This window comes from Mauremys reevesii, linkage group 6 (assembly GCF_016161935.1).
Source record: "Mauremys reevesii isolate NIE-2019 linkage group 6, ASM1616193v1, whole genome shotgun sequence".
In the NCBI taxonomy this organism is placed as follows: domain Eukaryota; kingdom Metazoa; phylum Chordata; order Testudines; family Geoemydidae; genus Mauremys; species Mauremys reevesii.
The window spans coordinates 53,415,310-53,442,998 of NC_052628.1; the positions used below are offsets into that span (position 1 = coordinate 53,415,310).

Sequence of the window (27,689 nt, forward strand, 5' to 3'; positions counted from 1 at the left end):
TTACACATACTGTTACATGCCCAGAGGAACTGTGCAGAAGTCTTATTAGCACTGCAGGTAAAGTAGTGCTTTAGTTGAGTATGAGCAACACACATGCACATGAGACAACACAAATAATGCCCTTTAACTTTAGCATCTAAATGTTTATGTTGGGGCCAAACTCTAGAAACATTTCTGTTAAAAAAAAGCAATTGTGTCACTTAATGCATGGGCAGCCCCAGAATTTTTCACACGGTACACCCCAGGGCTCACTGCTGCTCCTATCCTGGCTGGCTCCCCAGTGCTGCTCTTTGAAGCAGTCACTGAGCAAGTCCTACACACTGTGTGTAGGAGTGCGGGGGCAGCTGACTACATGTAACAGTAACTAACGGCATGGCTGTTTTCTTTCATCAATATATTTAAAATCTAGGTCTTCTAATGTTATTTTTGAAATTGTCACATTCACTAAGCACCTTAAACTATTAATAATTTGTCTATCTCTAACACTAAAGTATATCTTCCTGAAATAAACTGAGGTTTCTATTCACAGACTCCAAAATAAAAGTGTAATGTGAAAAGGGGCCCGCAGCAATAAATGGGTTACTCTTCCTTCCGCCTGCCACAACTGTTAAAAGAATGTCACCCAGGAAATATGTTAAGCAAAAAAAAAAAAAAGTGCACTTCATGTAGAGGATGGTCTTGTCACTAAAACACTGGGCTAGCACTCAAGAGACCTGAGTGATTTGATCTTGGGCAAGTCATTTAGGGGGCAAAATTCAGATAACCTTATACACACTAAAAAAAGCACCAACTCCATGAGTGGTCTCATTGAAATCAAAAGGACAAATGCAGAGTAAGGAATTATACTCAGTGGGTGAACTCCAGGTCACGCTGACTTCAATAGGACAGGATTTCACCCCAAATGAGGTATCAGAATCTGGCTTGTAATCTCTCTCTCTGCTTCAGATTCCTGTCTGTAAAGGCAGGGGGATGATAATTTCACATTCGTGAGACCCTGAGATACTGTGGTGAAGAGGCCCCTATAAACATATAGATTTGTAATTAACAGTTTACCCCATGTAGGAATCAAATATAGAGACCACTGACAACAGCTGCACTTGTTTGTTGCAGTGTTGCTTTTAAAAGTACTACAATAGCATTATGTAGTTACTAAAAAATGCACCACAGACACGGTATCACTAAGAAAGCCAGTAACTTTACTGATTTGTCTGCAAAATACAAATTATACCTTATTTCCAGCAGGAGAAACTTGTGTATTTTTCCCATTTTTGTTCACTACAGACAGCTGAATTAAGTCCCTTGAGATACACAGATGTAGTTTAACTTAGTTATAACATCTTGTCATCTAGTGGCGACAAAGTCCAGCTTATGCCGCTGTGAGCCTCTATTTTAATACTTGTTGCAAATACTTGTATATGCCCCCCATTTACAAGCTTACTTTTTAATTACCATTGTTTAATGGAAACAAATCCCCAGAAAAAGAAGAAGCAGGAAACAAAAAGGATACAACAAACCATCTGAAGCAATCCAAGTATAATGCCTAAAGTAACTCAGATTTTACATTATTTACTCCACAAAGGACACAGGTAATGCATTTTTTTATTTGTCGTTGAACTGACCTCTTTGAATCAAACTGAGGTATGGATCAGTCTGAGGTATGAGCAGGGAAGGGAAAATGCAACACCTGATTACGAAAATAATCAAATGGAGAATTTTGAGCAGAAGGTGTGGCTCAAAGCTTGGATTGCTCCACATCTTTGGTTAAAATATATTAACAAAAGCCTTTGATTACATCTACAGTCTGAAGCATTCTAACAGACACCAATGTTCCATCAGTCCTTCAAGAGATCTGTAGTGGCAGGAAATTAATGCCATATAAGTGACGACATCACAGCAGATGGCATAAACAGGAACAGATGAAGTATGCCATGTTTAGGCAACAGCCTTTATTGAGGTTTCAAGTGGCTTTTAAAAATTACAAAGCGTTTACTTTCTAAGAGAAGAAGAGGAAAAAGAAAATAAAACAGCATTGGTACGTCTATAGTTAAAAGATGGGTATATAGGATAATACATACAATACAAAAGGATTGACATTCTTGAAAACAGTATATTGAGTTGTTTTATTCTTACTTTAGCTTTACCTGAAAAAGATCTGAGAACAAATATTTTTATATTATTCATTAAAAACGATTAAATTCCACTTTTGGGAAAAATATAAGCCATTTTGTTATAAAACACAACTTTTGAAAAACAGTGAAATGATAACAGCTCCATTGTGAAAGGCAACAATGCATACAATATACAGATTGTGCAACTGTGTATATCATATCATTGTTGCCAGCAACTGGGCTAACTGAAAACACCTTTTTAAAGAAGGATTAGTTTAGCTACAACAATATTTGGAGATGTACAAAATGCCACTTAAGGTATTTGAACTTGCAATTAAGAATGTTGCCTAAAACATTATATAGCATGGATTAATGTAAAGTAAATGTTAATACTCTTTTAGGGCTCTGCCCCAAACTCCTTAAATACAAAGGACTCACACGATAATCCCAAATTACCTTTGCAACACAATACATGGTAAGTTACAGATAAAGGAACAGGTAAAAGTAGACAGTTATAGTTTACAGAAAGTTACTTCACAATCAAAGTTGTGCTTCTTTTAATTAGATCAGTTTACAAATATGTATTATTCCCCCACTATCTTGCCACTATACTTTCATTGAGCTCAGTAGCAGGAACAAAAGGGACGACTGGCATCCGTATTCATGTGATTTGATTTGTGTTTGTATAAAACCATGGTTAGAATTACTAAAAATTGCCACGGCAATACCTTTCATGCTACTTTCTGCTAGTTACTTAAGGTAATGTATGTTATACCACTACTGTCTTAGAATCTCAAATTTCCTTTTTCTTGTGTTGCTGAGGCAAATTGTAAGGTAAACTATTAATATGGCTATTCTTCATATTTCAATAGACTGACTCCCCTGCCCCCATTGACAAGTTACTACTAACAATATTCATAAGCCTCAGTTTTTTGAAATGGCAAGGTACATTTGTGATATATTTGCATATTTTAGACACATTAAACTTTAAAAATCTCAGACTGAGAATAGATTCATTTTAAGGTGAAGAAATGTATTTTGAAAAAGAGTTTTGTGTTTTAAAAAACTGATTATGGGCGCTAATCTCACTTTTTGTTATGCACACGTATCTTTTTTCTGATTCCACAGATTGTTCTACGAGACAGGATGGCTGCAGTAGCAACATGTTCTGCTTAGAGAGCATCCAAAATACGTAGCAATGCACTAGCCTTTGCATGACCAATGTGCACTTGTAGTCAGGTTGCATATAAAGGAAGAGCCCAAGTCATGATGCACAATGTACACTATACACCATTTGCTACCACAGAGAAGTAGACTTTATCAATGAGCAGTGCACAGCAACTGCATGTATAGATGGGAAATAGAAGGTATGTTTCCCGTAACATAACCTCTCCGTGTTAATACTTAGACAGCTATTGCAGCTAGATTCTCTACTGTGTCAATGCATCTAAGTGGGAGACAGAACTACTCTTGAAAAGAAGAAACATTATCAGTTGTACAATGGCACTAAAATCCTAATGGGGAATTGCGCAAAAAAAAAAAAAAGCCAACAAATCCCACCCAACATAAATGCTGAACTAAAAATCCTGTATTCTACCATTTTCCTGTAATAGTACATGAGCGACAAAGAGGAACGAAAATGAATGGGATATTCTTTCTGTCTACACAATTTTAATTAAAGAAAAATATATGGTAGGAGAAAATGGTGGATGCTCCATGCAAAACCTGTTTGGGTGAAATACACAGGAGACATTGTTCAACAATATTCCCTCTGTGTGATAATGTGACCAATAAGGGCTGCGAGAATGATGGTGACCTGTTGGCTAAGTATTGGTTGTACAAGATAAATCTGCTTTTGAATGCTTCTTTTATTGACCACCCAAATCTCTCTAAGATTTCTAAAATTCTGTAACTTGTGTTTATGTGCCAACTCCTCACTTTTGACTTCTTTCTCCACTACTTGTGGAGCTCTTCACCTCCACTTAATTACCTGGCAGCCTTAAGAGATGCACATCCAATTCTAGCAGACAGAATATCAGCTTCATTTAATTTATGAGAAATGGCCAAGTTATGCCACTTTGTCATTTAATTGTGGAAAACTACAAGATACGCAGGACATAAGTAATATCAGGGCCCTGAACTTGATACAATGCACAAAACAGCATGAAAGAACTAATCAGTATATACAATGGATCTCAGTTCACCCAATGATTTGTAAATATTGTATTAAAATGATTTAGGTTGTTACATCTTGGGTAAATTCTAACCTTTTATAGATTAGTTTTTTGACAGCTGACTTTAAATCTGTAAAATGTATGCAGAGTAAAAGAAAACCAAAAGAAAATAGTTACTTAAATGTGCAACTGCACAAATATAACCCCCCCACTATTAAGATAACAAAAACTTTTGCTATTACCATAATTATATATATTAGAAAGCTATACACAAGCATGTTAATTTCACAGATTTTTTTAAAAGATTCTTAATATTTTATATAATTAGAAATACACATTTCAAAAACAAAACTTCTGCAAAGAGAAAACAGTTATCTTGGTTAGCAAAGCATGGAGTTCTTCATGGCTTAGGGTAGTGCTTTCTATACAAAAAGTCCTCTGTTTGTTTTCTTCAGGACTGTTTAAAATATTAGCGAAGCTATCAAGGAAAAAAACACACATTTTGGCTTAAGGAAACTACAAAAAGCCACAAATGCTTTGCAAACTCTGTCTTACTTTTTAATATGAAAATAAGCAAAATGTAATGTACATATTTTTCTATTTTTTATTTAATAAGTAATGCAGACCCAGAATTTTAAAAATTAAATATGTTAGCCCTCAAACACAACATTTTTACAAGTATGGTCCTCTTTTACATGTCTTTGATCCTTTTAACTGAGTGCCATACTCCAATGATATGCCTGCATGTTTGTGAGCATTTTAGGTATGGTAGGTGACCCAGACTCTTTCTAACATTTCTTCATGGCCACCCATTGCTGGGTCTGTCAAAACATCTGTACATTTTCTATATGTTGCATAACAGCTGCTTTCTCTCTCAGTAAAGTCTGCCACTTTCTGGCAAATGTTTCCTTTTGTCTATTTACATGTAAATAACGTTGAACCTGCAACATGACACTATCTATTGTAACATACATTTTGCAAGGGAGCACAACAGTGAAAAGAAGTTAGCCTTAAAATCTATTTTGTACAAGTGTTCTGTTGTACAACTCAAGTGCTAAGCTTATCTCAGCATTTCTGTTTATCTTTATACTGTATCACTGAGGCAATTTAAAAGTACTTTTACAAAACAGAGTACCTGACTTTTTTTTTTCCACACACGGCACATATAATGCATATCGACCCCCCCACCCCCATTAAGGTATAGCACACACACACTGCAAGAAAAAAACTAATAGGTAATAATATTATCATGTTGCCCATCCTTCAGAGAGCCGCATGCGCTTGACAGAGGGGCTTTCCCTTTCGTCCGGCGAAGGTCTGGTGAGTCCAATGGGGGAGTGGAATTCGTTCCGATGATCCTCTCGGTCGCTTCCATCATATGAGCTGCTACAGCTGCTCAAGCTGTCAACAGGAGATCTCCCCGCCTCGTGGCGCGTGTGCTGTGGGTATCTCGAGGGTGTGGTGGTACGGTCTCTAGGAGGAGAAACAGGTTCTGACTTGATGTTGAGGCTTTGAGTAGAAGGCAGGGAGAGATTTGTACTCTGAGATAAATGAGTGCTAGTGCAAGCTCTGTAGGAGGAAAGGAAACCCAGTTACAGACTGAGGAGGCATGGAGCCCCCAGAAACGTACAAACAGTTGCCCAAAACAAAAAGTTTAAAGACTCTTATGGATAACAGTGCATGCCAGGAATGTGAGGAATATTCTCTAAGAAATATTGAGACCCAGTGAAAGAGGCATCACAACAGACATGACCCTCTTGAATGGCTCTATGGTATACCCTATCAAGAAATTCTATTTTTTTTGTAAGTGTTTGATACATTTTGGATGCTGAGCCTTTGCACTGTTGAAACCACTAGAGTTTTCTTTATAACTGATGAACATTAGAACATAAGAATGGCATTACTGGGTCAGACTAATGGTCCATCTAGCCAAGTGTCCTGTCTTATGGCAGTGGTCAGTGCCAGATGCTTCAGAGGGAATGAACAGAAAAGGGCAATTATCGAGTGATCCATCTTGTCATCCAGTCCCAGTGTCTGGTAGTCAGAGGTTTAGGGATACCCAGAGCATGGGGTTGCATCTCTGCCCATCTTGGCTAATCACCATTGATGGACCTATCCTCCATGAATTTAGCTAATTCTTTTTTTAACCCAATTATACTTCTGGCCTTCACAACATCCCCTGTTAACAAGTTCCACAGATTCACTGTGCATTATGTAAAGAAGTACTTCTTTACATTTGTTTTAAACCTGCCTATTAATTTCATTAGATGATCCCAGGTTCTTGTAATATGAAGGGGTAAATAACACTTTCCTATTCACTTTGTCCACACCAGTCATGATTTTATAGAGGTCTATCATATCCCCCTTACTCTTCTCTTTTCAAAGGTGCACTGTCTTTTCCCAACTATAATATATAGTCGAGATGGGTCGACTAGAACTGCATGCAGTACTGAAGGTGTGGAAATAAAATAAAATGGATTTATATAGAGTCATTATGACATTTTCTGTCTTATTATCTATCCCTTTCTTAATGGTTCCTATTCTGTTAGCTTTTATGACTGCTGCTGCACATGGAGTGGATGTTTTCAGAGAACTATCCATGATGACGCTTTCTGAGTGGTAACAGCTAATTTAAACGCCATCATTTTGCATGTATAGTTAGGATTATGTTTTCCAATGTGAATTTCTTTTGCATTCATCAACACTGAATTTCATCTTCCATTTTGTTGCCCAGTCACTGTTTTGTGTGATCTCTTTGTAACTCTTCGCAGTCAGCTTTGGACTTAACTGTCTTGAGTAATTTTGTATCGTCTGCAAATTTTGCCACGCTGTTTATCCCTTTTTCTAGATCATTTATGAATATGTTGAACAGCACTGGACTCAGTACAGATCCTTGGGGGACCTCACTATTTACCTCTTTCCACTGTGAAAACTGACCATTTATTTCTACCATTTGTCTCCTGTCTTAACCAGTTACTGATCCATATGCATACATGTACGCATGCATGCACAGGTGGTGACAGGGGAAGCAAGGAGTTTCTGTTGAGCTCAATCAGATTAGTTCAGATGCACAAAAGCATCACCATCATTCACACTGATGAGTAGCAATATACTAGATAATGCAGACTATGTACGTTTTTTAACTTCGAAAATGAAGACTTCAAATTAGCTGAACCTTGAAAGGTATTAATATTAAAAAATTATCCTAGGCAGGTTAGGATTTGATGTATTAATCTATGCTATAGATTTAAGAATTCTAAATTCAAAATATTATTTGTGTCTTTTGATCAATAAGCTACCAGAGACTTTTAGTTGAAATGTAATTGAGGATGTCAGGGGAATATATTGCTTTGCATGTGGGCACACCCAACTCAAACAAAGAGTGTCATAAATACCAACAAAAATTATAGTTCTTACTGTGTTATTGTTAAGAGAAGAAAGAAAGAAAGAAAGAGAGTATGCTAAATGCTTATTCTAACTTGATTTTTTGTTTGTATATTTGTGTGCGCAGTTTAGAGGCAGCGGGAAGCTGTAATGTGTGGGAGCGAGAGAAAATAGGAAAAATGTTCATTATTCTAAAATAAGGGAGAAACGATGCCACTTGCCTTTGTAGAATGTTTTGTACAAAAGCACCACCTACTGGCCAAAACTGAATTTCCTTTTTTTATTATACATATCTCAAAAGTATCTTTATTCTTATTATATTCTGAGGCATGGTTCCAATTAAGAACCATAAAACAGGCTGAAGTTAGTGTCCTCAAACACATAATTTCAAGGGTTTTAAGAGTGAGGGAATATTGGGGGGGGGGGTTTACTTATGCAACATCTACTGTAACTCCAGTTACAGTAGATGTTAGGCAAAACAGTATTTTGTCTCATTTTGGCAGATTTATACTTCAAACGATTTGACTTCTCTACTGAAATTATATCAAACGCTTTTATCACTAATTGTCACAATGTTTAATAATGGATGGCTATTGTTAGACAACAAAGACAGAACAAAGTGCTCCAACAACGATTGCTTTCATCTACCCTGCATTCATTTAGAACAGTTTGTCAAAATTTGCTACTGTACTCTCCCCATAGCATATTGCAGGGCTCATTGATGCAAATGTTTTAAAAAGTGCAGTGAGGTGTACAATTCCTTTCCTCATGCACTCCCAAATACATTCTGAAGGCAAACAGGGTACTCTGTTGTATTTTGGAAGTATGTTTTAAATGTGTGGAGAGAACTGTTTGTTAATTTCAGACGTGATCGTTTCTACTTACTCAGTGAAATATTCTACTTTTGCTGAGACCTTGATGAAAAAAATCCAACAAGAAATAAAAATATACTCCTGATTTTTTTCATTTTCCTATGGATTTAATCTTGTATCCCCTTAGGAGAGGTTCGGGCTTTGCCTGGGATAGTAGGCTGGCAGTTTAATAAATGTTTTAGACTAGAGGTGGCTGTGGATACAAAACTTGGCTCTGAATCTGAAATTACTCAACGTATCGGGTGTTGGGACCTGGAGATTTGATTTGGGACTGCCTGTGATATAGACCCTTGATATATAGCTCTGTAGAGATTGGGACACTTTTAAAACACAGGAATATAATTCTTCAATCCAGCGTAAGGCAAGTATATCAGTGAAATTTTCTCACATGATTTGATGAAACACACTGATCTGTATCTCTTTACATACTCTGTACTATATTATATATTACAGTCTCCAGAGGCAGCAAGTTTCTGAACAGGGTGACCAGATAGAAAGTATGAAAAATTGGGACAGGATGGGGATAATGGAAGCCTATATAAGAAAAGCTCCAAATATCAGGATTGTCCCATCTGGTCACCTTATTTCTGAAAGACAGGTAGGATGAGTGCAACTCTTGAGAAATACAGCTGGCATTATTGCAATCTAATGTGCGTTATTCTTGGTACAGAGGTTCAGGAACCAGTGTGATAACTTGCCTCTTTAGTTTTCATTAGCCAAAACTTTGAGAGTCATAAGTTGATGTGGTTCATTATAAGTGATGATAGCCCACTATGCACGGGTATACATTGCAAGTGTGAGTAAGACTTAGAATGCAAGGTGGGAGACTGCAGCTATATGAAGGACTGATCTGATTTCTTCATTATAAAAGGGTAGGACACAGGTGCTTTTCCCTATTAAATCCAAATTATTAATGGGATTCTAATACCTGGTTTTGCCTTTACATGTTAATGGAGCAAATATCAATATCTATTTTACACAAATGCTTATTTTACCTTCATATAAAATGCATTATATAGACCCAGGCTAATATTATCTTTGCCTTTTGAACAACACAGCAACCTCCCTGAAACATAAATGGGGTTTAATGTAGAAAATCCAAAGGGCAAAAGAAAATGATTTAATTTTAAAGACTTCTATATAATTACTAAACATTAATTATTTGTCAGATAATATCAGAAAATTGGTTAAAACTATAGAAAAGAGCTGAATTATCAGGCACACAGATAAACACAGCATGTTGACGAAGAGTCAATAAGGCTTTTGTAAATGGAAATCATGCCTCACCAATCTATTAGAATTCTTTGAGGGTGTCAACAAACATGTGGACATGGGTGAGTTAAATTTATTAGTCTATAAGGTGCCACACGTACTCCTCATTGTTTTTGCCGATACAGAGTAACACGGCTACCACAATGAAATCAGTCAATATAGTGTCCTTGGACTTTCAGAAAACCTTTGACAAGGTCCTTCACCAATGGCTTGTAAGCAGCCATGGGATAAGAGGGAAGGTCCTCTTATGGATTAGTAACTGGTTAAAAGATACAAAGTAAAGGGTAGGAATAAGTGGTCAGTTTTCACAGTGGAGAGAGATAAATAGAGTGGTCCCCCAAGGATCTGTATTGGAACCTGTGCTCATTAACATATTCATAAATGATCTGGGGAAAGGAGTAAACAGTGAGGTGGCAAAGTTTGCAGACAATACAAAACTACTCATGATAGTTAAGTCCAAAGCTGACTGCAAAGCATTACAAATGGATCTCACAAAACTGGGTGACTGGTCAAAACAATTGCAGATGAATTTCTGTGTTGATAAATGCAAAGTAATGCACACTGAAAAACATAATCCCAAATATACACACAAAATGATAGGGTTTTAGTTAGCTGTTATCACTCAAGACAAAGATCTTGGAGTCATTGTTCTCTGAAAACATCTGCTCAGTGTCTAGTGGCAGTCAAAAAAGCTAACAGTGTTAGAAACCATTACAAAAGGGACAGATAATAAGGCAGAAAATAAAATGCCACTATATAAATTCATAGTACCTTGAATACTGCATGCAGTTCTGGTCGACACATCTAAAAAAGACATTAAAATTGTCAAAAGTATAAAGAAGGGTAAACAAAAATGAGTGGAATATCTTCCATATGAGGAGAGATTAAAAAGACTGGGACTGTTCAAATTAGAAAAGAGACTAAGGGAGCATATAACAGAGTCTATAAAATTGTGACTGCTATGGAGAAAGTGAAAAAAAGTAAGTGTTGTTCACCCCCTCACATAACACAAGATCCAGTGGTCACCCAATAAAATTAATAGGCAGCAGGTTTAAAACAACCATAAAGAAGTACTTCTTCACACAACATGCAGTCAACCCATGGAACTCATTGACAGGGAATGCTGTGAAGGCCTAAAGTCTAACCAGGTTCAAAAAGAATTAACTAAGTTTATTGAGGACAGATCCATCGAAGGTTATTAGTCAAGATGGTCAAGGATGCAGGCCCATGCTCTGGATGTCCCTAAACCTCTGATTTCCAGAAGCTGGGACTAGATGACAGGGGATGGATCACTTGATAATTGTCCTGTTCTGTTCATTGCCTCTGAAGCATCTGGCACTGGCTGATGTCAGAGGACAGGATACTGGGCTAAGTGGACCATTGGTTTGACCCAGTATGGCCGTTCTTATGTTCTTATAATCCACTCACACTGACATTAATGTGGTCATCTTTTTTCATACATTGCACAGAAAACATTTAATTTCATAGGAATAATAAAGGAAATATACCTGAAATATTAAACCTCAATTCACATTTAAATCAATATGAGTGGCACACAGAGATTATTTGATGTACATCAGCTGGGGCAAATACGATTCCCTCTTTGGGTATGGATGGTTCATTAGGAAGTAGAGTTAGCATGGCTCTTCTGTGAAGGGGCTAGGAAATGTCAGGATGAAAGGAATCTGCAAATTGACTTTGTATGCCAGTGACGTATATTCTGTATGGGTCTCCATCTGTTCTAACCTCCAGTTGGAATTTGAGTCAGGGTGGGTTTGGGAAGAGGCATGGGTATTAGTGGTGAATCTATGACCAATGGCCCTTGACAACACAGATTTTCATGGAGTGGGAAAGATGGCATGCCCCGCACCCCAGGGCTTTGTCTCTGGTTTTGCTTTCCTCCTTGACACAGAATACATTTATTTGTACATATGTGTGGGTGAGGGTCTCTAGGGTTTAGCAGTGGATATTAACCAAGACCTTGAGAATTTACAGTTATAACTACTAACTATTTAGTCTGTTAGTCAAGAATCCTGGAGCAAGCTTATGGATCTGAGCCAATTCTTTGTTCCATAGGGTTGAGAAAAGATTGGAGACACTTCCACTGTTATATAAATAACTGTCTATATAAAAATTTATTTTGAATAAATATTGTGGTTGAGTATTTAAGTCTGCATTTTTATTTATGAAACCCATTCTTTTGCCTGTAGCTAACATTCAAAGCAGAAAATGTGCTGTCTTAGATTGATAATTATGGACATGGAAGAATGTATGCCATGTAGGGAAGTCATGTGGATCAAGAAATTGGCAATTGGATACAGAACCTTTCACTTGTAGGTTAGAGCTCAAACCCACTTCAGGTCAGTAGTGACCAACTCCTCATGGCTTTTGTTGATCAATTAAAAATAGGTAGTTCATAGAGGAGAGGTGTCAAAAAGAAGAACACCTTTTCATGTAAAATGTAATTTTTTTCGATCAGCTATAGAGCTGGTAAAAAAAAAGAAAAGAAAAAAAAAAGCCCCAAACTGAACAGACATGGGGTCTGTACTACTATGATGTCCTTAGAAATTATCCCCCAAGACTGCTCAGGAACATGGGCACTAGTATTGTTGCTAGTCAGTGACTGGACCAAGATAAAGAGCAGTGGTTCTTCTGCACTTGTCTTAGAGCCTGTTCAGACAATGCTGCCAAAATAGCAGCTGTTGTGGAGCACAGATTCATGGGGACCCAGGCCACCTGGGACAAGCTGTAATACTACCTATGCTCCTGTGCCATGTGGAGTGGAACATGAACTGCTTTGTACTGGTATAGGCACTGGTGATCGAGCCCCCTGGAGAATCTGCATGTCTTCCCTATTAACTGCTCTGTCAGAGGCACATCATAGGTCTTTCCCAAAGCTTGTTAACAGAAAACACACATTCACTGTTTTCTTAAGTCCCTCCAAATAAATGTATTAGTTGTGAACATATTAACCTATTTCCCCTACCTTTGCATCCCTTGTAACTCACCTCCCTCAGCTAGTATAGTATAGGAATTTGGAGGCAGGTCAACCACATTTTCAGTCGGTTTGCTCAAATTTCTGAGAATGGCTGAGGGGTTTGGGTATCTGGGGTTCTTACAGAGAGTGGGGCATTTCTTTATATTTTTGGAAGTTCTAGTTAGCTGATTCTTCTGCTCATTTTGGGCTGGGTTTGTTCTTATAAATTTGTGTTTGAATTGTGCATTTTAAAGAAATTGTTAAATCAGCCAAAGCTTAGGAAAGGTGCTTTTGTATATAAATCTCAATATACAAAATAAAACAAAGAAATCATGCTTATTTTCTGCATAAGTGGAAGACTCCTCTGGGGCTGTCAATGAAGCAGTTTTCATAGTACTAACTTCACTTGAAAATCACTGAAAAAATAATTTTAAAACCGGAAGCCCAAAACACATTCCACTAGGCACAGCCATTAATTTTCAACTTTTTTGTGATATGAATTAGAAACACATGATGATGTGTGACATATCTAAAAAGGCATGCTGTTAGTTTAGGATTTAATTTATACTTTGTTTGGTTAATCAAATAGTCTTATTATGGTAAACCATTGAAAACAATCAGCTTTACAGTAAGTTATACATTGATAGCTAACATGTGAGTTTTCAATTTCTTTGTGATTCTATATCCCTAGATGTACAGTTAACATGTTTGCCCCAAAACAGTACATGCCTCAAAAAGAAAAGCAATAAGGAAGGAATAATGAAGATGTATTACAACAATTTTTTCTAAATCTGCACATTTTTGGTTGTATGTGTTTATGCAGTTAATATATGTAACTGTGTAACTTTTTTTTACAGAAATGGTATTCAAAAAGTATATATTTCTCCTAAACCTTTGTTTAGCTATTCCTCTAAAAACCCAAGCCAATGGCACACAAGAGGTCAAAAAATTACAAAGAGAATTTTGAAGTTTAAACCACATTTACAACGCTAAATACTTTCAGAATATGGCAGCAGTCTTGCAAAAAAATTAAAGCTTATGTGTAACATTTGTCTTTTTGAAAAAGGTTGATTTGATGCTTTCAAATGCCAGTGAACTAAAACTTTACTAGTTTATATATTCAGTCAATTTTAATTTGTACTTTTCTCAATGAACAACTTCCAATTCAAGCATGTCTGGCCATATCTTCAGCTATAATGTTTGCAGTGCCAGCATACACCTAGGACCTGGCTCACTAGGATTTGTAGGAGTTCAGCATCTCTGAAAATCAGGCCCTTAAAGTTTATTTCAATTAGCCAATAGTTTTGTTTGTTTGTTAAATGAATAAGGTTGTTTTTCTCGTATGAATTTCACATTTTATAAAATATTTAAACCATACAGGACTGTTTTATTGTAGGCTTCACATCCACTGGAGAAATATCTTGAAAATGCCACTAGAGGGCACAAATACATATTCTCTTAGACACTGGCAAACCAAAATTAGGTTTATCTGCTGCCAGATTCTTAGTCACAATTATGTTATACTTCTATAAAGCAGTTCCAAATAAATGAAACTTGCAAGTCACAGCTGAGCAGATGGAATTATGTGATTATCAGCAAGGTTATGGATTCATCTCAGGTCAAATCATTATGCCATTCTTATTTATCAGTGATTTTAAAATATGTAAAATTTGCAAATTTTACTTTAAAAGTGTGCACTGAACTACAGGGAATCAAAAAGCTTAAGGGAAACAAAAAGCAAAAGAAGCACAATTATGAGTGTATTGTTTTGTCCTTCTGTGTTGGAAATTAAATATCATTTAGACAAATGAAGGATTAGATAAACAACAGTACACTTTCCTACAACACTGAGAAAGTGCTAGGAAATAGAAGACTGTAGTTTAGCTACCTGCCAAGCTTCTGATGCAATACCAATTTTCAAGTTTTGGATTTTGAAAGTGGAGCTGTTCACATAGTAGACTTTTGTTGATATGTTATCTCATTTATGATTTGGGATTAATTGGGTTATAGAAGCCATTGTTTCTCATGCAAACCAGCATTAAGTAATGTAAAATGATAGGATAATCTAAGGAATATTGCTTACCCCAATTGACTGAGGGCAGATGGTGGCATGTTATGTAGGTGCTGCTGTTGCCAGCCAGTTACTGAACCAAGATGAAGAGCACTGGCTGTGTTAAACCCAGAGAGAGATGATAAGTCTGCACTACTCAGTGAGTATTCTAGATATGAAAACGGAACAGACAATAGCTAAATTAAGTGGAAAATAATTAAACAATAAGTAGCACCATAATTTAAATTTACATACATAATATAATAAGCTTTTTTATCTTAATTATGCCAGTGGTATTAAATTGCAGAAACAAAACTGGAGCCTTTTCTTAAGTCAACTAATCAGTTTGGGAACAAATAATGCACAAATAACATGCTCTAATTTATGGACATAAAGATCCAGAAATGTTCTTGAACCATACAGTCATCATTGCCATGCATAAATAGTCATAGTTTCACAGTCTTTAAGGTCAGAAGGGAGCATTAGCTCATCTAGTCTGTATAGTGTAAGCCATAGAATTTCACCGTTACCTCTGTACTGAGCCCAAGAGCTTGCATTTGACTACAGTGTATCTTCCAGAAAGGCATCCAGTCTATATATCCATCTAATCTATGCAGTACTGGTGTGATGTGATTTTCTGTAATGTTTAGCTGTGTGAACCAAAGATGTGCCCCTATTCAGTTATACTGCTTAGCAAAAGCATTTCGGAAAAGGCTTTATAGAGCAGTTTCCCATTATAACAATGCAGTTGCTTCTTGAATCCCTTTATGTCTCAAGTCATTTATAGACTCAGAGTAAGATAATGAGGCTTTCAATCACCTAAAGTAATACAGAATACAAATTCCTCTCCTTAGTGCAGCATACATAAAGGAGTTTCATTACTACTGAGCCACTGCATAGGTCAGTATCTTGCTCTCCCCTGCTATTCACATCTTACATTGATACTTACCGGTACCATATGTTGTGGAAATGGCTGATGGGTATCCTCCCATCCCTTGCCCTGGCAAAGTAGGAGTTGCTACGGAAACCACTGGGGTAGCCAATGACTGAGCAGACTGGGAGTTATTTATCCTCTGATTCTTTTAAAGTAAGTAAAATAAACAAATTATTGACAGGTTTAAATCAGTTAAATGTATAGGATTTCAGGGTACGTTTTGTGCATGAGATACAACTTAATACAGATTTCATGAAATTAATCATTTAACACGTGGCTTTTATGAACTCTGTCAACCCTATCATTTACAATCGTTCAAGAGATTAGTTGTCACCATAGTAACCTATTACATCAGTATCTCCTAGGAAACCAAACTTGTAACAAGTAAGATTGCTTTATTGTGGGTAGAAAAGAGACCACGTGAAAAACTGATGAAATATATAAACTCAACTTCTATTGTTTTGTTTTTCATTCAAATGCAAAAATTTTATTAAAATCAGCAATAATAGATTTTATGTTTAATTCAGTAAGCAATATTGCGGCAGTGCTGCATAATAAACTCTCTCCAGCAGATGGTGCTCTGGCTACTTCATTCTTTCTCACAGTAAAACAAACTTCAAAAATATTCCCTAGCAAAGCAGTTATACATTTGTCTTTAATTCTGGATATTTCAATGCACAAACTGCACCAAGGAATTCAAATTCTAGGAGCAAAAGGATAAAATGTCCAGAGAACCACTTACAAAAACCCCTAATAAGGTGTGCCACTTGCAAAAAAAGTAGTCTACTTTTAGCATGCTAGCAAAATACTAATAGTGGCTAAGCTTCCTTCTCAAAGGCTGTTTTTTTTTTAATATGCAGAGGTTGAACAATATAGGTAACAATTTCATTCTTGTCACCTATGTTATATACCAAATCGATAATACTGGGAATGCTTAATTTTATTTCAACCACTAACTCCATATAAAAAGCAGACAAAACAATTGTTTTTGTATTATTAGGATGAGCATCACTACCACTTACCAAAAGCAGATCAACATCCTCAGACTGAGAGCATAGGAAGGAGTGTTAATAATTAGTAAACGTAAATATTTATCAGCAGACAGCTTTCAAGCACAATGAATAGCTTCATCTGATAGGCATAAGAGGTTAAATAATTTTTGAACACTGTCTACAAAAATAACATTTCATAAAGACATTCTTTGTCCTCCTTATGAGATATTTGTCTCAATTGTGAAGACAATCTATCCAGTTTTCAGCACAGGTCTTTGTCTCACTATTCATTATTTCTCTCCAGCCCCAGTGGCTGCAGAGATTGTATAGTAGCACCTTGTTGCCAGAGACCTGACCAGTCAAAGAATCCCTTGGAAAGTATCAGTTTTAAGGTCCTTGGCATAAATCATTTGATGGAGACAGCTTGTCACAGCCTTGGTCTACTTGAGTGTAGCTTCATAAGAGACTGTATTTATTACTCCTCATCTTTTAAGAAGAGAGCGTCACATTTCTGGGGTTTTAGTATGATATTCAAAGTTAATTTATAATGCATCAGGCTAAAGTAGCCAACTTGCAAGTTGTTTTAATAGCTTGTCTGTTACATAATGGAAAAATGTGTTTGCAGCACTATCAGGATCCTTTTTTAATCATCCTCACTTTTAATGTTACATCGCTCATGAAAGATTTACTCTTTTGTACGGAATAGAAAGACACTAACATGAAACGCTTGATGACTCAACCTTATATCATAGTCCTCTGCTTCAGCTTTGTTAACAGACAGGAGATGCATAGCTCCCAGGTTAGATGCTTTCACTTTTTCTTACTACATCTAAGGAATAATTACTGCTTCTCATCATTATAAAATGTGACCCTTGTTCCCAGCACGACAGATTTCCAACTCATTTGTTTCTGGTTAGTCTGTCATTTTCTTAGGCTCTGATTGTGTGGAAACTAAACCAAAGTTGTTAATTGCAGACCATGTATAGGACTAAGTTCAATCTTGTAACAAATCTAGGAAAGGATTCTCCAGTCACTAGGAAGGAGTGCTAGGAAACTGAGAGTGTGCAGAAAACAGTTACCATTTTTCTAACTGAATAGAAAAAAGGAAGTAAAAATGACTTCATAAAAAATATAAACAGACGTGGAACCAGTCTACAACCAGAGCAGATTGGACAATGTCAGAATGTAGGGCCTGATCCAAAGCCCATGGAAGTGAATGGGAGTCTACACAGAGAAATAGACATAGTTTGAAGGGAAAGAAGAAATGCCTAAGGAATGCATTACCACTGATGGCATTGTATTTTTGCTGCCTGGTGGAATAAGCACTCGGAGATCTGGTTTACGGTTGTTCATTCCCAAATTCATTGGGGGCGGAGATTTTGCTTGCATATTCTTGTTCAAGTTGCCAGGTGAGACCAGCAGACCTGGTGAATTTCGGGGGTTGCCATACCCATTCCCTGTTTTTTTTTGGAAAAATAGAACAAAATGTTAAGAAGAGGAGTAGAGATTCAAACACATTTCCTAAGGTTGTACATGAAAATTAAAGCTTGATATTACTAAAACCAGCACATAAACTGACAAAGCTTACTCTGGGTGCAGTGTAAGTGCCCATGTGTGAAAATATAACCCATCTGGTATTTGGAACAATTGGTTTTGAGACACTTTTCCTCGTGGCAGTTGACCTTTCAATGATGCAGTGAAGTAAAATGTGATTATCTGACACTATTGATATACTGTAGAGTATTGTGCACTCAGACCAGCTAAAACCTAACTTTTGTTACAAAGAAGAGTCAGGAAAAGTCAGACAATCTTACAGTTGAAAAAAATGCAGAAAACTGTGCTGTGCTTTCATGGACAAATACAAGAGGATTGTGACTTGGCTGACTCACTCCTTTCCAGTTCATGGTTTTGTTTTGTTTTTAGACAAAGAACAAGTATAGCAAGGCTATAATTTCCAGAAAAAGCCGGGGGAGGAATAGGAAGACTCTTAAATGCTTTTCTACTCTCTTCCCCTGACTTTTAGGACCTGATCTTGTCAACAATAAATTCAATGGGAGAAGGAGCATGTCCTTATTTGGAAAATGCCTGATATCTTTCCTCCTGCCTTCCGCAAATCCTTGAAACAATCCTGACAGGCAAATGCTTCGTATTGTGCTAATTTGGAAGCAGTTTCTCCTCTATAACTGAAATAATGCTAGTGCTTGAATAGCAATGCAATTAATGTCTTCCCAGCCCACCAAAAGCAAGACCTTTCCCCTCTCACCCATGAACCCCCCACCCCATACCCGCAGAGAAAGCCTGGGAAAAGAGATGGCTTTTTAATGGCTCTCCAAATTCTGGCTCTGTGGGACCAAGGGAGGGAGAGACAATGCACAACCCCACTGAAGTAAATAATATTAAATCTTTAATTCAGACAGAGAGGGAACTCTCACATATGAATATCAAGAAAACAAATATTAATCAAAATATTCAATTCTGGGCTCATGTTTAGTTCAGAATTAGCAGACTGAGATATGCATTAAAAAAAATAACAAGGGAATATGGGCTTGTAAGCAAGGCACTGACCTAGAAATTGGAAAACTTGGGTGCTGTTCTTAGTACTAACACTAACTTCCTGCATGATCAGGGACAAGTAATCTAACCTCTATGGGCCTCAGTTTCTCCATCTTTAAAATGGGGATGATTGCCGTACCTCGCAGGGGTGTATTTGAGGCTAAATTTGTAGGGTGCACCATAGGAATACTGATAAATAAAAGAATGCATCATCTTGGTGTAATGTAGCGTGCTGATTTGTGTGATTAAAATGTGTCTGAGTACTAAGAATATTAAATCATAATTTTAATCTGCAAACACCTAAGGCTAAATGTATTCATTATATCAAGTATAATGCTCTTCCGGATACTTGGAAAAAATTAAGATAAAGACTTTAAAGCATCAAAATGACTTCGGTTATATTTAAATTTTTAAAAAGTCTTGTTCATAGTTAAGTTGGCTGTTTTTTTTCTCAACAGCATCCTACAGGTAGCAAGATAAAATATGTATTAATTAAAAAGTGGATTTTACACTCATCAAAACTGAAGTAACAGAGCACTTGCAAGAATTTTTCATTTAGTATCATACAGGCTTTTTTAATGAACAATTATTTTGAATGTGTATTTGCTATATTTTTAGCCTTAATTAATGCTATGGGTTATTAGAGAGATGGTGATTGAAAGGAGGACATTTTAAGGATGGTATTTTTCTAGAAGCTATGCAGTGCTTTTTTCTTTAGATGAAGTTCAGTTTGACAAACACAACATATGCTTTACTCATGTGAGATCTGGTTTAAACAAACAATCAAATGGAAAATTATCTTGGTAATTGCAAAAAAAAGAAGCAGCAGCAGCATTAAAAAAAACTGTTAAGAAGTGTGGTGAAGTGATCTACAGAAGAAGCTGAAGCATAGGCAAGGTTTTCTCTGATACTGGTTTTCATATAGGAGCTATTTTGTTAAAAGGAAGTAAAACCGCCCTGTGAAATGTGTTGTAATATGATATGACAAGCATTTGTTCCATGTGTGAAAATGAAGCTGTTTTATAAAAACTGTATGCTTGGGGTTTTTTTAAATATTCTATAATAAACTTTCTGAGATAATCCAGCAAAGGCCATGTACCATAGCGGATTTTTTCTGCTTCTGATTTTTGGAGAAAAGAAACAGTACAATTTTCCAGAAAAGATTTTTATCAACCCAATGAAAGAATTTAGTTTATTTAATGAAAAGAATTTAACATCAGGAATATCTTTCCATCATTTAGAAATTATGCTATTCAAAAACAGCAGGTTTTTAATATGTATTTACCTACTGATATAAAATATTTTGAACACTGATGATATTTTTTAGGTTTATATTTTTAGAACATCAAATTATTTTTAAGAACTACTGCAATCTTCTCTTTACCAGTGGATTTCTGCTGTTCTTGGCATATTATGCCAGCTAGCATTTTGGAGCCATATAATGACCATTTCTCTTTCCAGCCACCAAATTGTTTTTCTTTTGGCATAATGTGGAATCAGGAATGTAAGACTGTGGACTCTAAACCAATGATATTGGAACCCATCATTTGAAAATCAATGATGAATACGTGCATGCGGTTTACAGCGAAGAAGAGCCTGCATTTAAACCAGCTCTCTAAACCGCATCCTCCTTCTTACTCACAAAGCTGTGGCCTGCTCTGAGGCAGCTGTCCCACCTTCAGATAATTCCACCAAAGAGAATGGTCTAATTTACATTCAGAGGCAAAAAAACTGTATAAGCCTTCTAATATACAGATTAAACCTTTCTTCATCCTATACTTTAAAATTACACTCCGCCTGGAGAATTATCAATTTAGATGTGACTGTATGCAGAACATCACATTCCACTACCCACTAGAAAGCACAAAAATTATATGTCATGTATGAATGGATTTCCTGATTATAGATTATAAGAAAATGAAGAACAGATGGATTTTAGAGCAAGTTTGCTTTACATTTTTATTTGGTTAAAAGCCATATTTTCACTGGAATAGAACATTTTAAAACATTATGGATATAATTTATAATGCAAAGTGAAAATAAAAACAGTAGATGTACAAATTTTAAAGGGCATATGTCAGAACGTTCAAATTTACAGCAGTTTCAATTCAAGAAACTTTAAGCACAAATTATATTTTCCTGTGTTTTGTTTGTTTTTGCTTTGTTGACTTTAAAGAGAGAAAAGATTTTGCACATAAAAATAAATTGCTTATAGCGAAGTAAAATAGAGGTGTAGCACAACACCACTAAATGTAGTGCAAGATTTTGTATTCGGATTAACTGCACAATATAAAGAAAAATTCTTTCTGAGTATAGACTCCTTTTCTTGGGCATGTTCCTGTGCACATCAACCAGGGAAAACTCCCACTGACTTCTGAGAAAATATTGCTTAAGTAAAGATTGCAGGACTGACCCTTATATATCACCTTTTAAACTCTGTCAGATCCAAGAAAGAAATTTCTATGTAGCAGGAGCTAGTTAATCAATAATAATTAATACAAAATGTTAGTCCATTAAAGGAAAGATATTACTTGAACTATATGAGATATATTTTCTCATTTATTTCAAATTAATTATTTTTAATTGTTCACTTCTATGCTGTAAGAACTTTAAGATGAATTTTCAAAAGTGCCCAGCAAGCAAAGTTAGGCCAATGCTAAGTACTTTTGAAGATTTCATCTTTAATAGCCAGTAAACAGAATTTAAGAACGGATGCCGTATCCCTCACTCAGCTTAAGGCCCTATCAGTAAGGACAGCAGGATTCAGCGCACATTTTTTTATTCTAAAATGGCACCATCAAGAATTTTAGGCTCAAAGTTAACCAAGTTGGACAGTGATTCCTGTTTAGATTTCTAAAAGTTTTGATTAGTTTCATTTCATCATTAAAAATCCAAGGAAATAAAAATAATAAATGAACAACAACAAAGAAGAAGACAAAGAAGGAGAAATACTTGTCACGCAGGCTGAGATTTTCAAAGCTGTCTAGGAGCTTTTGATGCCCAGTTCCCATTCATTTTAATCGTAATGTAGTGTCCAAATTCTTGAGGTGAGTTTGAAAACCTCAGTGATATTTTCAAATTGCCAGCATTACTATTCACCTACAGAGTTACTTTTGGACATGTATAGTCATTTGCACAACCTTAACTCGTGTGACCAGCAAACCTCTGAAAATATATGTGAAATTCAGAATGACACTATATAAAAGAGAGAGCCGCCTATGCTGTATTTTACCTTGAAATTTATAAAACACAAAGAATAAGTGAGAGAGTAACAGAAATCTTGCTAATTTTACACCCAATTCTACATTCTTTACTCAGTCTAATCTCCCATTTGACTACAAAAGGAATTTTGCCTGAATAAGGAGTAATTAAATGCTGATATACAGGCCTCTAAGGACTTAGGTGTCTCTTTTCCTCTTAGTCCATGTATATATTTCTTATTTCCATTAATTCATGTGCACTGATGGCAGAACAGAGCTTATAGTTTACCACCAAAACAAAATGGATACTCACCCTAATGCATAAAAGCCCAGGAAATCATGCTCACCTACAACATAATTTTGGAAGGAGCTAATGACTGAAGGTTTTTACTCACATGTTGCAAATGCTAATCATTTCACAGTACATTACCTTGGCTAACTGCAAGCAATAGAAGAAAACTGAAGTGGAAATATGTTATCTGAGAAGAAGAAAATCTTTGCATTAAAGTACCTGCCCATTCCCACACTATTACACTAATGGACCTTCTCTATTGAATTACAGGGAGCAGACCAAGATAGATGTGGTGTATAAAATCTACTGACTTTTAATGAAAAGTATTCTATGGCATATCATGAAATATCAGCTGCTTTTGTCCTGAAGTGGAGAAGGGTATGGGGCTAAATAAATATTTTTAGGAAAGTAGAGAAAAATAGCTCAACAATTCTGTCTTTTAAAGATTTTTTAAAAATAATCATTCCTTAAAAAGTGACTATGTAAATTTAGAGATAAAAAAGCCTGTATGATGTGATGTGATATTATATTATATCCCGGCGAAGTAGCTTAAAGATCATTAATGAGAAATTGTTGCCCTTTCCTCTATAGGTATATAGGGTCCTAGCCACAGTGCAGTTCTGCTATATAAGGGAGAGGTAGGGATTTAGGGGCTGTGCAGATACGATGATGATGAGAGCGGTGGAAACAATTTAGCAACAGGCTGTGGCTGAGAGTGTGCAAAATGAGAAGGTCCAATTACCCCTTCCTATACTCTAAAGGGCAAAGGCTTAGTGGAGCTCCCCTGGGGCTGTACAGTTTCCCATTGCTGCCGCTGCAGGGCAATGATCAAATCTTTGGATAGACAAAGAATCTAGCACCGATGTCCCAATGAAAATAAAGTATAATTTTAAAACATAACTAACAAGAAATGTGTGAATGCATTTGATAAACCAGCCTAGTAACACACAATATTGGTAAGACCCACGATGGCTTGGGAATAGGAAAGTGGGTGGGGAGGATCTGCTCCTCAGGGAACAGGATGATTTCCATGAGGAGAAAATTGTATGTCAGCCCTCTTCCAGCCCCTGGAATAGGGGTGTGCCAGGGGATGAGAGAGAAGCAAGCTTTTGGCTATTCTAGGTGGGTTGGCAGACCTTTGGGGAACTTTGCAGCCAAGGTTACACCAAGGTCTGAATGACCTTGTACTTGCACTCCCCCGTCTATCTGTATCCATCTATTGACTCTTGTCTTATACATAGTTTGTAAGCCCCAGGAGGCAGGGATCATCTTTTTGTTCTGTTTGTACAGCATCGAGCAAAATATGGCCGTAATCTATGATAGCGCAATACAAATAATAAATAATAAAAATACTGGGAGCACATTAGTTATTTCAATCCAGTTTTGTCCTCTCCACCCAGCTAAATGCAGAAATGGAACAACACACAATCAAAACCCTTGTGCAGATTCCCCCCCCCCCAACATAGCTGCTATTGTCAATATTATTATCAGTTCTCATAATGACTGTCCATCGGTCCATACAAGCATTGTTTGGTAATTCCTTACCATCTGATTTAGGAATTTAGGAATATATTCCTCTAACACAGGAAAACATTATGTTTCCTATTTTGTTACCTCTAATTGTATTGACTTACATGTTTCCACTTCCACAAAACTGTTTAGCTCTTTGGTTTATATATCACATTATCTTATTTGTCCTGGAATTTCACCTGATCAACTCAGCAACTCCATTTTAATTAAACAAGCAAAACCACTTAAGACTATTACATGCTGATCTTCATATTTGCACTAATTTATAGAACTTTTGAGCTTAAAAAGTCTTGGACAGTTCAGGGAATAAGAGACCTGAAGCTTTACACTATGGGCTCTTCAAGTGTTTAAAGCCAGAGCTCTTGTTGGGTAACAGGGGTCAGATGGTCATGGTGAGGTGACTGGCCCTGACTGAGATAGCCAGCATGCTTTTGGGTTGTGAGAGATAAAGTGAGGGTCAGACATAGTGTGGAGTTTAGTGCCACAGTCAGCGCTAGAAACATCTAATTCTTGTACACCTGAGGCCAGAACTTCAAAGGAGCTCAGCACGCAAAATCAGGGCTGGATTTTCAGAAAAGTTCAGCTCCCATTCAGCCAGCATGCCAACACTTCTGAAAATTGGGCCTTCAGTGTCGCATTGGGTATGTCTACACTGCAAAAAAAGACCTGAGGCAGCAAATCTCACAGCACACGTCAATTTAAACTTGGGCTCAGGCTGCTGGGGCTAAACATAGCAATGTAGATGTTCCTGCTCAGGCTGGAGCCTGGGCTCTGAAACCAAGGGAGGGGGTGGGTCTCAGAGCTCAGGCTCCAGCCTGAGTGAGAACTTCTACATTGCTAGTTTTAGCCCCACAGCCCAAGCCCCATGAGCCCAAGACAGTTGACCCAGTCTCTGAGACTTGCTGCTGTGTTTTTTTCTTTGCAGTATACATGTATCAACAGGGAGCTGCTGGGTGCTTAGCTCTTCTGAAAATCTGTCCCTTATCTAAGTGCTTAAAAGAGAGATGAGCTCTTTTGAAAAGCTGGCCCCAACTGTCGTTGCTGAGCACTTGAAAATCTGGCCCACAGCTCTTTTCAAAATTTGGTTTTAGGACTCAGATTTTCATCTGGATTTGGATTGCCCAATGCCCACTGGAAATTAATGCCTAGTCCCAGGGAATCAATTAAGCACATGCATACTTTAAAGCATGTGATTAGTTCATCCCCTCATCTTGGGCATTCACAGATGGCCAGCCTCAATTTAGCCCTTTGTATGCAAATAAACTACATTTTCTTTTCGTATGAACTGCCCTTGAGTATTGAATCATGAGAAAGGGCAAAGAAGCTTATATAATAGGGGAAAACACATTATTGGAAAATATAACCCTTTTTGAAGATATTAAGGGGAAAATGTTTTGAATCTGGAGACAATATTTTGGTATTTATCCCCACTTTACTCCTTGAAAACCTTTTTAAAACATAGGGCAATTCATTTACTTCTTCAGCTGTTTTAAATCAATGACCTTTTGGGGAAAATATCACTACATATTTTAGAGAAAATATTTCAAGATAATAATTAACTCCAAATATAAATGACTATATAATAATAATAAAAAAACCCTTAATTTTTAGCTTCCCCCAAGGAAATTTTAGAAATATTGGTTACTATTTCTTTTTCATAAACAGTGATAAGCGGTATATTTGTTAAATTACATATTTCTTCTTACATACATAACTGCTGCAGAAATGAAGAACACATGGTTTCAAATTCATGTTCAGAAAAACTGGTGACTGCATATTCGGAACACAAATCACAGAATCCTAAATCTCCATCCTTTCTATGTTATTAACTTAGATCTTCTCAGAAAAGGGCAGCATGTGAGGTAAATTTGCAGTTCTGTGCAAGCAGTTGTAAATACAAGACAAAAACAGAGTTACTGACCCTGCCCTATCTCCTCTTATTTTGCTCTGATACTTTGAGTAACAGTTCCTGCTATTATCAGGGGACAAATCAGTTTGCAAAAAATGTGGACAATAACTGGAGTCTATGGCTTGAATACTTTAACTGGGGAATCATGCTGAAAGTTAATGGGCAAGAGGCACATTAACTCAATATTGCCAGGAGCTTCTGAGTGCTGCTTTGCTGCAAAATCTGTATTCCCAGCTCCAAGGGGTTAAATGCATTTCTTGCTTTTCTTCCTGGAGCAAACCCATAGCTGCATTCCAAGATCTAGGAGGCATCAACTATTTCTTTCAGTACTCAAGGGTAAGCATGAAATCCAGATGTTTGCTGATTTGCAACACTTCCTTATATTCTCTTTCTCTGAACAAAGATAATAAGAAGATATGTAACCAAAATATAAAGGATAAAATCCTAGCCTCACTAAGTGAATTGCAAAACTCTCATTGACTTCAGGATTTTACTCAATAACTCCATGTTACTGTTTGAGCATGGATTTTCTAAAGGAATATTTTTAATTGCTTGTCATAAAAATAAAAATGAAATTGATCATGCTTGTCTTTAAAATCCTACTTATAGAGAACTGCAGCTTGTATGACTCACTTAATTGTTCACTACTTGTGATCTTAGGGCTTTCTCTTTAGGAGAGATGTGAGGGTGTTCTCATTATTGACTCAGTCATTTATCCTTTCAATCTATCTTTTTATAAATACAAATATTGAGACACTATAAATTAGAGACAAGATAAGACAGAGAATAACTCAAAGATCATTCTGTTAACACTTCCACAACTGTTCAAAACCCAGTAAAGGGCCACATTTTCGCAAAGTTCAGGCTGAGGTCTACACAGAAAAATGGAGATGGTTTCAGGCACCTGTTTACGTGATTGTACATCAGTTAACACTTTTGTGTGCAATTACTGTTAGCATGTGTTTCTGTTTTTTGTGTATGGACCACAGCCTTCACTCTTGAAAATCTGTTCTCCAAAGGTTTGACTGGGTTCAGTTCACCTCAGCACCAGGTCAACATCCACTTCAGTCACCCAGAGCACAAGTGGGACTTAAATGGTACACAGGCCTTCTGCCAGCCCTCTGCAAAGGTGTGAATTTCAACCATTGAGAGAAATAAATTTGTCAGTATACTATATATTATATTTGCTAGGCAAGATCCAGTGCTGCCAACTGTCATGATTTTATCAAGAGTCTCTCACTATTTGGTGTTTTTCTTAAAGCCCCAGCTCCTGGAGTCAGATGATAATGGGAAAATCTCAGCTGTCATTAAAAATATTTTTTAAAAGAAGTTTCTAGCCTGTTCTCCTGGTTGTGGAGAAAAGCTTGAAAATGTGACAAATAAAAGTTCAAGCCCCAGAAGGCAAATAAAAAAACCTAACAATTATTTTATTTATTTTAAAA

At 36.6% G+C, this 27,689-nt stretch overlaps 1 protein-coding gene across 28 annotated transcripts in view; it reads right to left on the bottom strand.

The window, feature by feature from the left end:
* Positions 1 to 1,173: 1,173 nt before the first annotated feature.
* MEF2C (myocyte enhancer factor 2C) overlaps positions 1,174 to 27,689 on the bottom strand; it is a 155,095-nt gene continuing 128,579 nt past the window's right edge. For 18 of the 28 annotated variants that reach the window (XM_039543985.1, XM_039544000.1, XM_039543981.1 and 15 more), the window contains 6 exons: positions 18,048 to 18,220; positions 16,794 to 16,817; positions 15,787 to 15,916; positions 14,871 to 15,006; positions 10,582 to 10,614; positions 1,174 to 5,851 (listed from right to left, as the gene is read on the bottom strand). In XM_039543985.1, the coding sequence (XP_039399919.1) occupies positions 5,530 to 5,851; positions 10,582 to 10,614; positions 14,871 to 15,006; positions 15,787 to 15,916; positions 16,794 to 16,817; positions 18,048 to 18,220 (818 nt within the window). In that variant the 3' untranslated portion in view covers positions 1,174 to 5,529. Of the gene's footprint in view, positions 5,852 to 9,555; positions 9,605 to 10,581; positions 10,615 to 14,870; positions 15,007 to 15,786; positions 15,917 to 16,793; positions 16,818 to 18,047; positions 18,221 to 27,689 lie in introns of those variants that run through there. The other 10 variants (XM_039544002.1, XM_039544001.1, XM_039544004.1 and 7 more) reach the window with 6 other exon arrangements.